This window comes from Zootoca vivipara, chromosome 4 (assembly GCF_963506605.1).
Source record: "Zootoca vivipara chromosome 4, rZooViv1.1, whole genome shotgun sequence".
Lineage (NCBI taxonomy): Eukaryota > Metazoa > Chordata > Lepidosauria > Squamata > Lacertidae > Zootoca > Zootoca vivipara.
Window position 1 is genome coordinate 65,507,837 of NC_083279.1, and position 14,895 is coordinate 65,522,731.

General features: G+C 41.6%; 1 protein-coding gene across 1 annotated transcript; it reads right to left on the reverse strand.

Annotated features, from left to right (window-relative positions):
• Positions 1-2,358: 2,358 nt before the first annotated feature.
• LOC118084798 (OX-2 membrane glycoprotein-like) lies at positions 2,359-9,691 on the reverse strand. Its single transcript, XM_035114775.2, has 5 exons — positions 8,804-9,691; positions 7,010-7,345; positions 5,488-5,805; positions 3,899-4,050; positions 2,359-3,076 (listed from the first exon to the last, which is right to left on the reverse strand). The coding sequence occupies exons 1-5, from the start codon at positions 8,853-8,855 to the stop codon at positions 2,972-2,974; spliced, it is 963 nt and encodes a 320-aa protein (XP_034970666.1). The 5' UTR covers positions 8,856-9,691; the 3' UTR covers positions 2,359-2,971.
• Between the last annotated feature and the right edge of the window lie 5,204 nt (positions 9,692-14,895).

A 14,895-nucleotide genomic window follows, 5' to 3' on the forward strand; every position in this document is an offset into this window, starting at 1 on the left:
AAACTGCTGTGTCCTGAAGAAATGCACAAAATCCTTAACCTAAATATGTTTTAGTATGCAGGCTGTTTCTTTGGCCCTCTTTAGGTCCTGTCTTCCAAGCCATTGTAACCATGTGAAGGTCGAGAGTGGATCTACACTAATTTCCCCTTCCATCCCATCATCGTATAACAGCTCAACCCCACGCTGCTGTTCACACATAGGCAGCCGCGTACCGTGAGCTCCCGGCACCCGGGGCAGGTATGCATGCTGAGGGGCATGTGTGCATGGGAATGGGTCACAGAAGGTGGAAGGTGAAGAATCCCACCCCAGCACCCCAGCTCTCACTGCCGACACCACCAGAGTGACCCCGCACCAGAGCCAAGAAGAGCCACACTGTGTTGCCTGCCTGCCCACACAGGGGGAGCCCGGCCACTCAACATGGTACTTGGCTGGCATGAACAAGGCACCAGTTCCCCCAGCATGGCCTGGCATGGAGCTCCTCTCTGTTGGTTCCACTGATGCTGGGAGAGGTATGTAACAAAGGAAACCCCCTGTGTTGCAAAAAACAGACAATATTAAGCAATATTGTTATTTAAGCAACAACAGGCAACATGATAATGTTCTAATAAAATATATATAACCTGTATTATTTTACAATTCTTAACCAGAGAATATATGATGGAGGTACAAATAATAAAATAAATCAATATTGTATGAACAAAATTAGAGAAAGTAATCAATCAATATCACAGAGGCAAACAAGCCTTTCAATAGTTCCAATCCTGCGATAATAGAAGCTCCAAGCGTAGCAATTCTTGAACAGAGAATATGTAATAGAATCACAGAAAATAAAAGTCTATCACTGTTGCATGAACAAAATTAGACAATGTAGTCCATCAGTAACCTCTCTGTTGGTTCCGTTGACACTGGGAGAGGCGCACCAGGCCTCATTGCACCAGGGGCACTTGCTGGGGGTGCCTGCATTGCACCCCCTCAAAAATATGCACCCTGGACCACTGCTCCACTGCCCCCCTACACTATGCCCCTGCACATTGGCGGATATGTATGTAGAAAGGACCCTAGATTGTATATGCTTCAGCACCTTAAGTATAGCACCTTAAAGGCAGATTTATTGCTGCATGAATTTTCACTGACAAAACACCACCACCACCTTTTTCAGAGGCATAAGGCATGCTCAGTTCACACACATTTATAAGTATGTGGGGGGATGTAAATAGTGGAGGAGCAAGGAAGACCAAAAATGCAAGAGATGAAGTTTGTGATGTTTCTCTGAGAAGCTCAGAAGTGACTTCAGCTTGGATTGCCATTGATCGCAGAAGCACCACCAGATGGCATCAGACCCTCTTCCCATCCGACGATGAGTCACTTAGCTGAAAATGACAACTAAACACAAGCCCAAGAAAATACAACCCTCTTCTTGGTATTATTTGTGTAGAATTGAATGTGATGTGACTGTATAATAAAATATTATGTAGCCAATGACTTCAGTTAAACAGGAGCCACAGTTTTATGGATTGGGTCTGACAAAAAATAACTTTGCAAGAATTGGGAGTTTGAGGTCCCCTCACAAGACTATCCTGTGGAAAGATATGTTGAATGATGACACCACTTTTTCCCAATGGTATTTTTCTTTTTCTATTATGAATGAGCTGTCGCCCCCACCTGGAGATAATTGCAATGGTGTAATTTTCTTACATTTCTGTGGTAGGGGAAGCTTTGGTTAATAATGATTTTGTCTCCTTTCCCTTTTATGATTAACTCACTCCTCTGGCTTACTGGGACATTGCTAACACCATTAAAACTATGGATTCTAAAAGTTTTTTAGAAAGTTGCTTTGAGACCTTTTTCTCATATAAACCACTGACAAATTAATTAAATAAAACAGCAACAAGTATAACAATCTCATTCAGAGGCCATCCTCTGAGACTCCTTTATGAGAACTGTGATTCCTCATGTTGTTTAGTTATAACAGACAGTTGAAATCCCTGCATCACAGGGGGTTGGACTAGATGACCATCAGCACCTCTTCCAACTCTACAATTCTACAATATTCCACAACTTGCTGCTACCACCAAGAGCATCTTCTTCCCGGTAGTCACCTGCCTCACTTCACTTGCCAGAAGCATCTGAAGAAGCACCTCTGAAGAGGATCTCAAGACTCAGGTAGGTATATATGGGAGAAATTGGCTGGTCTCAAATGATTTAGAGCTTTTAAGATCAACTCCAGCTTAGAACCATCCTTTGTCGCTGCAGTAAGGTTTATTTTTTAAAGCACCCTAACATCTTTCCCAAAGGCAAAGCAGAAGTTTTCTACCAGGTTTAGATACCAGAAAACAGGGAGCAGCCCTGGTCACTAGCAAAGGTGGGAGTGAATGAGAGTCATCTATTTCTTGTCTTATTACGATTCTCCAATATAACATATATACCCAAGCTTTCTCAATATTTAGTGAGCTGTTTTATTGTGACTGTCTCACATATAAACTCATGATGTAAAAAGGTTCAATGAGTTTCCTTTTTCCCTTAATGGTCTTGAAGTATTTTCATATGTGTTTTCCATACATGTCACCTCCCTTAACCCAGCAACAGAATCAGAACTGTATCTTCAAGCCAGTTATGTCTGTCTCACTTTAATCAGATGGACCGAGTCATTTTTCATTTGAATTTCTACTGCATTTGTTAAGTGTCACAACAGCAAACTGGCCCTCAGAGTTCACAGTTTCAAAATTCCAGTGGCCACAATGCATAAAATATGTAGCAAATAAATATGTTCTGTTTTTATTATTCTAGTCTATAGAAACAGATTTTCCAATAAATAATCATAATATTTGGGCAATGTAGCTTAATTCCTGAAGATCCTACTGAAGATTTTATATGAACTTAATAAAGATTCCAGCAGGCAATTCTCTGTTCACACAGAAACATTCTGAGTTCACATTCTAAAAAGTCTGGTGTTGTTTATCCAAAATATATTTCATCTGTTCAGAAGGCTTTCTTTGGGAAATGGTTCCACTACAACTTGTTCCTGAGTATAGGAATATCTTGCACCCATCGTGGATCCAGGACATACAGGAAGAACCTATCAACAGAGACATATTTTACTTTGTAGATGTTGAACTAGATGGGCAGTTAGAATGCTGACGTTTGGCACATAAATCTGCTCTCTCCAGAAGCTGCAGCTGAGAAATATCTCCTCACATTGACCACATATTGGCTTCAAACCATTGACAAGTATGATGATATGCAAAGGAGTTTAGTTTTCGTAGCAGGGCCATCCCTACTGTTACGCAGAGGACCTCAGAGAGCAGGTGCTGGTAAGAAATGGTGGCCTGCTTCAATGTTCCTCTTTATTGGAGTTGTGTGTACTACATGGTCTACTCTTCAGCCCCTAAGCTAGCCTGCTGTTCCATCACCAGTTCTGCAATCAGATCCAACTGCTAGTCAAGTTGACTTCTATACACGGAGTGGAGAAAGGGCACCACCTAGTCTTGTAGCTTAGACTGGAAAGCTTATGAACCATTCCTGCTGTAAAGCTTGTCTCCATTTTTCTCTTCCTTCTCTGTCACTTCTAAAGAATGTTGCAGCATTACAAACATTCTGAGGTATGTAGACCATAAAAGAGGTTGGATGGTAAACCTTTTGCTACTTAAGTAGGCATTACTGTGGCCAGATAGACAGTATAAGCTAGTTTGGAGGTTTTTTAAACAAAACAAAATGCAGCAATATTTCAGTATTCAAATTCAACTTTTGAATATTATTTTTGAAATTCAGTATCTGACTGTCTAGAAGCCCGAAATCTTAAGTCTTGTGGATATTTTTTTAAAAAAAGCAAACCTTTTTTTTACAACTTTGTCAAATGCTTTCTTTCTTTCTCAATCAATCAATCAATCAATATATTTACCATGCATAGAAGGTCTTGCTTCTCATTGTCTGGGTGTAGCCTCCTCCAGTGGTACAAAATCAAAAAAAGCAATAGTCCAAGGAAAAACATGGCCACCAAAATGCAAATTGCGATAGTGGCAGAAGTTCCTGGCAGCAGGTCTTCATTTTGAACTGCAGAAATAAATAAATAAATAAATAAATAAATAAATAAATAAATAAATAAGAATTGCTACTGAAACAGCATCAGAAAATGTAGTGGAAAATAAGCTCAGCAGATGTATAGGGAGGAATTTCAATTCACTTAGTAGTTTCAAAACAATACATGAACCAAAACACAGCCATCCTTCAAAAATTACACTTTTCTGAATTTCGCAAAGTAGTTCTCCAGCCAAGTAGCATGTGCAAAGGTACATATGTTGTGTGCATAAAAATGCATATATAAGTGAAAATACCATACTAAAACACATTATTTTAGGGAGATGTGCCTTTTAAAATGTGTATATCATGCAAATGTTCATACAGACGTGTACATTATGAGACATTGGCACTAAAATGCTGTTGAAATAATAATAATAATAATAATAATAATAATAATAATAATTTATTATTTATACCCCGCCCATCTGGCTGGGTTTCCCCAGCCACTCTGGGCGGCTTCCAACAGAAAAATAAAATAATCGATCAAACATTAAAAGCCTCCCTAAACAGGGCTGCATTCAGATGTCCTCTAAAAGTCTGGTAGTTTTTTTTTTCTTTTTGACATCTGGTGGGAGGGCGTTCCACAGGGCGGGTGCCACTACCGAGAAGGCCCTCTGCCTGGTTCCCTGTAACTTGGCTTCTCGCAGCGAGGGAACCACCAGAAGGCCCTCGGCATTGGACCTCAGTGTCCAGGCAAAGCGATGGAGGTAGAGACGCTCCTTCAGGTATACTGGACCAAGGCCATTTAGGGCTTTAAAGGTCAGCACCAACACTTTGAACTGTGCTCGGAAACGTACTGGGAGCCAATGCAGGTCTTTCAAGACCGGTGTTATGTGGTCTCGGCGGCTGCTCCCAGTCACCAGTCTAGCTGCCGCATTCTGGATTAATTGTAGTTGTCAACAGCCAAGGACATCATTTTGTCAACAGCCAAGGACATCATTTTTTATTTTCACTCCCCATCTTCTGTCCTGGATTTTAACACATGTAAGGTGATGATTTGTGAAGCTGCCTTTCTTTTAACTGACCAGGAAACAATGTGTCATTTTAGCTACGGTATTCCAAAAGTGTGGTATGGTCTTCAAAATCTCTTTCATCCACCCACCCCCTCCCACCCCCCAAAAATCCATGTTTTGTTCAGATTGTGGGATTGGTGGTGCATTTAGAAGATGCATATTATACAGGGTGCTAAAAATATTGGGAGTGCCAGGTAAAAGAAATGTTATAGAACTACTGGTTTGGCCAAATGCAGGACTCATGGGGAAGGTCACAAAATTGCAATCACCCTGAAGAAAGTTGGCCAAAAAACTAGATGTGATGGGCACACCCTGCAGTAAAGTTTTTTTAAAAAAATGTTCTATGCAATCAGCTTAAAAGTAAGTAAAACTCAGAATCCTCTAAATTCAAACTCACCATGTATAATCTCAGGTATAATCCCAGGTAAAGTCACCTCTTGTTCAGTGTTTAAAGATGGATGATGAACAACACAGGTTATTGTGTTGTCCCAGACATCTTTGAGGAAGACATAAGAAAAATTGCTGACAACAGTCACTGTCTGGTTTAGATGCTGGGTGACATACTGCTTTGGCTCCATCATAAGAGGTTTGGTGACCTTCCAGGTGATCTTTGGAGCTGGTCTCCCTGTTGCTGAGCAGCTTATCTCCAGCACTTCTTCTTCAGCATTGCCTGGATCCAATACATGCCTCACCGTCACTTTGGGTTGTGTTAGAGCTTTAAAACAAAAGAAGCTAGTTAAAATGCCTTTGCAACTACTAATTAAAAACTAAGAAGCCAGAGAAAGCAGGTACATCTTTCACTTGGTGCTGAAATGGCAAGAGGTCTTGATGTACCCATAAGTGGAGGTTTTGCCACAAACAAGGCACCACCAAGGGAAGGCTCTATTCGTCACTGCCATTAGATGTAAAAGAGAGAGAGCCCCCTCTGCTGATCTGAGAGCATGAGAAAGGAAGCGTTGCCCTTTCAAGTACAAATGTTCTTGCTGAAAAGAAATAACATATGCAAACAATAAGACAAAACCACCACGACAACTCCCTGAAACGAGATGTATTGTGAAGACAACTTAAAACTAATGACTATTCAAAAATATGTATGTCTCCTGAACTTAAGCAAATAAGAAGGAAATTAAACTTTTTCTAAGTGACCTATAAATCAAATCCTGACGAGATGCCGGCTATATACTGTCGTTTCACTGGAAATATCTTCCACAGAAGGAGGAAGTTTGGTTTTTAGTTTGGTTTTTAATATCTTAATGTTTAAACTAACTCAGACTAGAGTAATGAACTCTACAAAAACGCTACAAAAGGTTGAATAAAACAGAGCAGTTGGGAAATTTTTCCCAAAGAAAGCTGAAATTGTTTTAACGTAAGGTTAGATAACCGCCAAAGATTTTTAATCAACAAAAAACATTTTCTTGCAAGATTAAACTAATGGCTGTGCAAGTTTGCTAAAGCTAAGGTGTTCTAGTGGACATATCTCGAAGTTTAAACCACAAGCTGCACCAGCCTTCTAAAGTAAAGGTGTTCAAACAAACATAACTCTGACTGCTGCCGAGTGTTGCTAATTCTGGGCTTTTATACTAAGAGAGCCTTTTCCTTCTGAGAAAGATATTTCCAGTGAAATGAGAGTATATTGCCAGCATCTCATCAGGATTTGATTTATAGGTCACTTAGAAAAAGTTTAATTTCCTTCTTATTTACTTAAGTTCAGGAGACTTATATATATTTTTGACTAGTCATTAGTTTTAAGTTGTCTTCACAATACATCTCGTTTCAGGGAGTTGTCGCGGTGGTTTTGTCTTATTGTTTGTGTATCATTTATTCCCGTGACTGTCTGTTTTGCCGCAAAAAGAAATAACATGGCATAGTTGGCCTTCCAGTAAGATCGGAGGCTTCCTCTAAGATCATATGACTCTTACCATAGACCTCGAGACATGTCCTGCCTGCAATGGGTCCTATAGGAAATACATTGAAGATGCACTTGTAACAGCCTTCATCCTTGAGTGTAACAGCATGGAAGGTGATGGCAGAAACCATCAGTCCGCTTTGGGACATGTGGACATTTCTTTTGAATTTGCTCAGTATTGTAGTGCCACCAGCCTCACTGTAAGTAGCCATGTTGGTCTCTTGTTCCCCCTGCTCCTGCTGCCAGGTGATCTGAACAACGTCGTGCTCTTTGGCCAGCCGACATTGCAAAGTAACATTTTCTCCTGCTGTGATGTTCCGAAGCCGCTCATGGATCACCTGTGTTGCACCTGCAAAAGAAGCCAAGGCTGCTTAAATCCTTGGGAGCTCAACAAACTCTTAGTACATAAGAAAAAAATCTTGTGGATCAGACCAAAGGTCCATCTGTTCTCACAGCATCCTGTTCTCACAATGGCCAACCAAACGCCTACGGTATTTTCATAAATAGGGATGGTCAAATTTGGCAATCTCGGGTTCTCTTTTCTGCTATCTTAAGCTCTCCAAATTTCCACATCTGTTCTTTTTTTTATAGTCCTCATGAATATCATCTACATTTCCGTGCAAATTCCACATAATGTACCTGTTTCTATGCAGATTTTGCCTAATATACAAATTGTTGCAAAATAATTTCCCCGAATGCATTTTTTTTTATTTTCACCAATATATGCATATGTACACACGCTTTTGCCTAGTATATACATTTTTGTACACACTACTTAGCTGCAAAACTGCACTGCAAAAATTAAACTGATTTTCATTGAAGTTCATGTCTTCTTTTGGTAAGGGCAAATATAGTGGGTCCAGCTTTTAATGTGAACTGGAACTTAAATGTGAACCTAAAAAATAATAAACAAAGCCCCCATCATCAGTTTTAGCTACACACTGCAAACCTCCCACCTTCTTGATAGTTAGAAAAGGTCATGTGGAAGCTCAAGTCTGCGTTGAAGTGACATTTGCGGTTGAAGATGAGAGGTGGCACATCCATCACATTAAATATCCATATGGATTTTCAGTTGTAATTTGTAATGCTTCTTCTATTTCTTCTGTTGTGTTTTATTGGATTACAAATGGAACTCAACGGAATTAAAATTACAATAAAAGGGCAACATATAAGAAATAATGGAATGAATAAAAATACAATAAAGAACGATGTGGCGTTGCAATGGCTACAAAAGGCAGAAAGATAATTAAATGGTCTGCCAAGACTCACAGCCATTTTCAAGTGGTCTGTTGCAGGGGGATGGTTTAGGAACAGCTGTGCTAGAGAACCAGTGGCATTTTCATAGGGACTTTGCAAATCAATAGACTATGTGCATTTATCTGTAAATAAAAACAACATACAGTAAGGGTGAAACCAGGTCTGAGCTACCTTCTGCCCTGCTGCACTGAACTACTCTCACAGCAGTGGCTGCTGCAGGCACTTCAGCTGATGTTTCTGGGCTGAGCACCACCACTCATTCCCACAACCACTCCCTGCATAAGCTAAAGAGCAGCAGTGGAGATGGGCTAGCTGCACTTTAAAAACAGCTGCTGTTGCAGCAACCGCTATATTACCTTAAAATACCTCCAGGAACAATGGACAGCTGCCGTATAGCAGCACAGCCATAAGTTTCACTTGGAGTCCTGACCCAAAAATGTAAAAGGGGATGGTAGCATCATACCTAGTGGGACCAACATTTGCTCTACCATCCCAGGCACTGACATCCCAGGACCCGAATTAAACTAGCTCGCCATGGTGCAGTACTCACCAGATAGCACCATCGTGCAGAATATGAAGGTGAGCCGAAATGCAGAGTACATCTTGCCTCTGTAGTCCACTGTCCACTGATCAGTTCTGCACTGTGTATTCAGAAATATAGCTACTTCTGCTTTGGATTCTCCCTGGGGGAACTTGCTTTCATAACAGCTACACTTTGATGGTAATAGAACACACACACACACACACACACAAACCCATTTTAACTATAAAAAAATTAAATTAATCGGCCTTATCTTTTTCCATTTCAAAAGAGTCTCTGATATTTTCACATCTCAGGACTTTGGATAGTGAGAAGAGAAACATTTCCATATTAAAGCTAAAGGAAGCTTTGCATTCCTGAATGGTATTGTCCCTGTTTTGAATGTGGGAATCGTGAATGGCTGTAAGGTTTTGGCAGGGCAAAGGTGAATGATCTTGAGCCCTTTACTCCTGCCTCATCCTCTCCTCTTTTTTAAAAATGTTGAACAAATATATACTCAATTGAAGACAACAGTCCCTCCTTGTAGGCCAGACACCAAAAGACTAGTAAGACTTCATCACCAAATACTGTTTATTGCACTGAATTTAATCTTGTTTTACCCTGGGCTTCTATGGATTCCAATGCTCAGCAGGTTCTACAGACCCAAGATATATCATGCCCAGCAGAAAAGATCAATGGTGGGGTTGCCATATTTCAAGAGGTAAAATCTGGAAACAAAAAGTTGCTGAGCTTTTTTAGAGCCAAGCCAGAGTCAGAACATGAACCAGAGCTGCCTGTGCACACACCCAAAAAATTAAAAACCAAAAATCCTGAACATTTGCTTTAAAATGTACAATTCTCTCCAGATGGGCATGTAGGATCCCCAAAAGAGAACATGCCCTGGAAATCCTGGACATATGGCAACCCTATCACTGGTGTTACATCCATGACACAGCATTCTAAAGAAGTAAATTTTTACTAATCACTTTGGCTGCATGATTCGTCATACTTCAAAACCACATGTCAGTTTACGACATGTGCTATAAAAGGAAAACACCCAGAAACCACTAGATAGTGAAAAGTATCAGTTTACCGTACACACAGTTCTTCATCACCAAGAAAGCAACTTCTTATTTATTTCTAGGTTTCCTTAACACAGTCTTTGTAAGATGATTGTTTAAACCTTCTTCCAGGATTTATTTCTATTTGTATGCTTGGAGACACTGGATGAAAAATGAGGAGGTGGACATCACGCTGCTTTGCAAACGAAAGGGGAACAACATTGTGTGGTACGTTTTAGGAGCAAACTTCTCCTATGCTATTTTCTCACGTGGGCAAAATGTTTAGCCGGAGATAAGGTGATGCACATTGAAAGTCAGATGATGTATCATGATGAACCGTCAAAAAGAATCCCAGCCATATCACCTGGGTCTTTCCTCTCTCGTTACTAGAAAGCCAAAATTAGCCTGTTGTGTCGTATCACTTTGAAGGAGTGACATCATCTATCTCTTGGACAGCTACACGCCTGCCTGTGATGTCAAAGGGGAATTTCTTTGCTGTGTCATTTTACTCTATTGATTTTGGTTATGGAAACCACGTGAAAGAACGTTTATACCTTCTGACGGGATTTCACTCTTCTAACGTTATTGGCAGAGCAATTACTATAACACGCTCAAAAAGAAGGAAGGAAGGAAGGAAGGAAGGAAGGAAGGAAGGAAGGAAGGAAGGAAGGAAGGAAGGAAGAAGTTGAATACTCTCACAGAAGAGATGGGGGAATAAAGTAACAAAAGAAAGGTATGTTTAGTGTTACTTTAAGTGGGAGGGGAGTCAGGTTATTATCCCAGCTCCAGATTTAACCTCGGACTTCCCCAGTTCAAGCAGACAATGGACCAAACTTCTTCAATGGTTTAATAAAAGCTGTACTTATAAAAGGATGCTGGGAGACAAGACTTCTTGTATACTTAGCATCCTATGTCTGCATGCTTTTAATCTATAATATATAGCTATAGATATGTAGATATAGTTTTAATTCTATTAATGTTTAATGGTTTTTTTAAAATTATTCTTTTTCTTTGTTTTAACTGCTCTTGTTTTGTCTGTAAGCCACCTTGAGTCCCTGCCAGAGAAAAAGGCTGGGTTTAATAATGCTTGAGGATCTCAAACCTAGATATACAGAAGGGGGATCCTAAACCTAAAGGATTGTGATGTTCTACCATCTTAAGGCTGGACTTCCTTGGGCTGAGGCTGAGGTGGTGGGGATAAGACCTCCATCCGATGCCGTCCAGTTTGGCTTTCATGAACTCTATGCATTTTTCTATTAATTTGTTATTTCTATTAATTCATTATTATAAGGTAGCTTCCTATGTTAAGTTGTGGGCTCTCCTCACTATACTGAAACTTTCCCCTTTCCCTATTAGCAGGACCGTTTCATATTCAGATGGGGTATGGGCATTATTTCATATAAAAACAGACACCAACGCAAAGAATGAAAGACAATTCCAAAGTCTTGTGTTTGCTATTGTGCTGTGTGAATCACTTCACAAACCCGTTCACGTATGTAGAATCTGTTTTTCCTCTTTGACATTCCTCTGCCTTTCCTGTGTATTAAGACACCCAGAAGAAATAAGAAGTTGGAGAAACGGGTGCTAAGGGACATAGGAAGCTGCCTTGTACTGAACCAGAACATCTAGCTCAGGGTTACCTACACTGACTAGCAGTGGCCTTCCAAAAGTTTTAGGCAGAGCCCTTATTGGAGATGTTTGGGATTGAACCTGAGACCTTCTGCATGCAAAGCAGATGCTCTACCACTCAGCTATTGCCCTGATCTGGTAGAGGTCTCCCCATCTTAGGTAGGGAACAGATATTCAGAAGGGGAAAGCATTTACAGTACATTCTGGCTGAACTCCATTCTCAAACAGCTCCTCTGGTTTTTATGTTGCAGCAGAAAGCCTTTGCCCTGCCTGGGGAGAAAGAAATGCTTTCACATCAGAAGTAAGTAAGTAGTTACTTCTTTAAGCCTATTGCAGAGCCTGGCTAGGGGGGTTTCTGGAGCACTGCTACTTTGGGGTGGCATTCAATTGCACACTGGCAAGGGCAGGTTGTGCAATTAAATGTGGTTTGGAGGTCTTGCACAACAAACCCATTTCACCCAAAGATTGGCCTTTCCCCACATGATGGGAAATTGCAGAGGAAGGTGTGGATCACAACTTGCTTGACACAACACAAGGAAACCAGAATTAATTCTTGATGAACAAGTTGTGTAGAAGTGACCTCCGTCTCCAGAAAATGACAGCACAAATGAGGTACCACTGTATAATGACATCCATACAGATCCAGAGGCATCAGAGAAAGGTTCATAGGGAATAGAGAGAGAATCTAAATCAATGCCTTCAATAGAGATATATATGGGTTAGGACTTTTCCTGATCTTTTGATTGTAAATTGTTTTACGTGATTTTCATGTTGCATTTTTACATTGTTACCAAGCAGTTATGGTGAATGTGGGTCATTAACAATAGGAGCAGCAACAGCAGCAATAAAGCTCATGAGATGTGATGAGTAGAAAGGGAAGAAAGCTGTGGTCAGCGTGGCTGGTGTCCACTGCCATGGTCATTCAGTCAAAGGCTGGATCTGATCACATCCCAGATCCCAAATGGAATTGGGCTGATTTAGGTCAGTCTGGGATTTGGTTGACTTGGGTGGAGGCAGCAGAGTTTTAATGCACGGGAGAGAAGGAGCCAAATTTTATTTTATTTGACATATTTATCTGCTGCTTAATTACCTAAGTCTCTAAGCAGTGTACACAAAAATTATTAAAATTTATACAATGGATGAAAGCAATCAAAAGTAATCATAACAGAAAAATGCCTGCTGAAAAAGAAAGGTATTGGGCAGGCTCCTGAAGTTGAATGGTGAGGCCCCCTGTCTAATCTTAACTGGGAGGAAGTTCCACAGGATCATGGAAACCTATCTAAGAGTTTGCTTGCCCATGTGGGTGTGTCTCTTGGGCTTCTCCTAACTGGGGTACTTCCTCATCTAAAATAAACTTTGAAGAAATAAAAAAGGTGTTTTCTCTCTTTAAATGTCACATGTAATGACTGATGGTTGCAATGGGCCTTTAGCTGTCACTGTAAACCACCCTGGAAATTATTCACATTGAACAATGAGCTACAAATCTATTGAATAAAGAAACAAACACCTACTGATTCCTCTCTTGGGTCCCTTCATAAGAATTCCTTGTTGGTTTTCTTTAATACTGTGATTTGTTAATTATGAATGTATCCCTGTTAAGGTCGGGGACGCAGATGGCGCTGTGAGGTTAAACCACAGAGCCTAGGGCTTGCCGATCAGAAGATCAGTGGTTCGAATCCCTGCGACGGGGTGAACTCCCATTGCTCGGTCCCTGCTCCTGCCAACCTAGCATTTCGAAAGCACGTCAAAGTGCAAATAATAAATAGGCACCGCTGCAGCAGGAAGGTAAACGGTGTTTCCGTGTGCTGCTTTGGTTCACCAGAAGCGGCTTTGTCATGCTGGCCACATGACCTGGAAGCTGTACACCTCGGCCAGTAAAGCGAGATGAGCGCCGCAACCCCAGAGTCGGTCACGACTGGACCTAATGGTCAGGGGTCCCTTTCCCTTTACCCTGTTAAGATGGCTCTAGTTATTCTTAGAAGGGTAGTTTCAGAAAGGGATACTGGGGAAACACCCGTTGCCTATGATCCATCTTGTCCCTCATGATATGTAACACATGCATGAAATTGCTGGGTGAGGTCATTGGAGGTTTGGAGTTCAGTGAGTTGACTCCAACACAGCCATCCCACTTGTGCAATGGAGGTTCCTCCTACTCTCCTATCCCTACAGTTCCTTGTACACACTAATCTGCCCCAGAGGGAGCAGATTTGGGGAGGGGCAGGTAGAAGAGGAAGGGTAAGCCCTGTTCCATGAGTAGAACACCAACTATGTTGGATACAACCCAGGACCATCTCTTTCTCTTTCCATCTAAATTCAAGGGAGCTGTTCAAGTTCTGAATCAAGCTCAAGCTATGCATGACATTAAATATGGCTTTGCACTGAAAAAGTAGGGTTTTCTTCTTCTTCTTCTTTTTAAGAAAAAAGCAAATAGCATAATTATCACCATAGAGCAGGTAGGTAAAGGTAAAGGTAAAGGGACCCCTGACCATTAGGTCCAGTCGTGACCGACTCTGGGGTTGCGCGCTCATCTCGCATTGTTGGCCGAGGGAGCCGGCGTATAGCTTCCAGGTCATGTGGCCAGCGTGACAAAGCCGCTTCTGGCAAAGCAGAGCAGCACATGGAAACGCCGTTTACCTTCCCGTTGTAGCGGTTCCTATTTATCTACTTGCACTTTGACATGCTTTCAAACTGCTAGGTTGGCAGGAGCTGGGACCGAGCAACGGGAGCTCACCCCGTCACAGGGATTCGAACCGCTGACCTTCTGATCAGCAAGCCCTAGGCTCAGTGGTTTAACCACAGCGCCACCTGGGTCCCCACCTGGGTCCCCAGGTAGAGAAGAATGATTTAACTCCTTAGTCACCTGTTGCAGTTCTGAGGGAAAACCCTCCACTGAAGCAAGCATTTGTATTGGTAGGAAATCCCCCATTGGTGCTAATGGGGCTTTTCCTACCAAAGCATTACTGACACCAGAAGAGGGGTTTTCCTCAGGACTGCAGCAAGGGAGGAGAGAGTTAAATCCTTCCCCACATGAACGCTCTGATACCATTAATTATCAACACGACACCCGCTACTGATATAATTTGCATTTTGAAAAAGACGACACAGTAAATACAAACACACATTTAGTGTCACGTGAAGTCCTCAGTGCCTGACCTTATGGATGTGAATGAACAAACTGAAGCTTTATCTAGGAGAGTTAGAGGTGCTTCTGATCAGTAATAAGGCAGATCAGAGAAGAGGGGCTCAGCCTATCTTGAATAGGGTTGCACTTCCTCTGAAGACTCAGGTTTGTAGTTTGGATTCAGCCCTGAAACTGGCTACCCAGGTATTAGAAGGGCCTGGAGTCAGTGGCGAAGCTGCATGCTCCAGCCCCGGGGGCGGAGAGCAGGCGGGGGCATGGCTGGCACATGTCCTGGGGGCATGGCACGCCAC

Excerpts from the sequence above, each read along its gene's own strand:
- LOC118084798 (XM_035114775.2), bottom strand. The coding sequence starts at position 8,855 with ATGTACTCTGCATTTCGGCTCACCTTCATATTCTGCACGATGGTGCTA. Across the intron at positions 7,346-8,803 it reads CTGCACGATGGTGCTATCTG|GTGCAACACAGGTGATCCAT; the intron begins GTGAGTACTGCA and ends CTTCTTTTGCAG. Across the intron at positions 5,806-7,009 it reads GACATGTCTCGAGGTCTATG|CTCTAACACAACCCAAAGTG; the intron begins GTAAGAGTCATA and ends TTTGTTTTAAAG.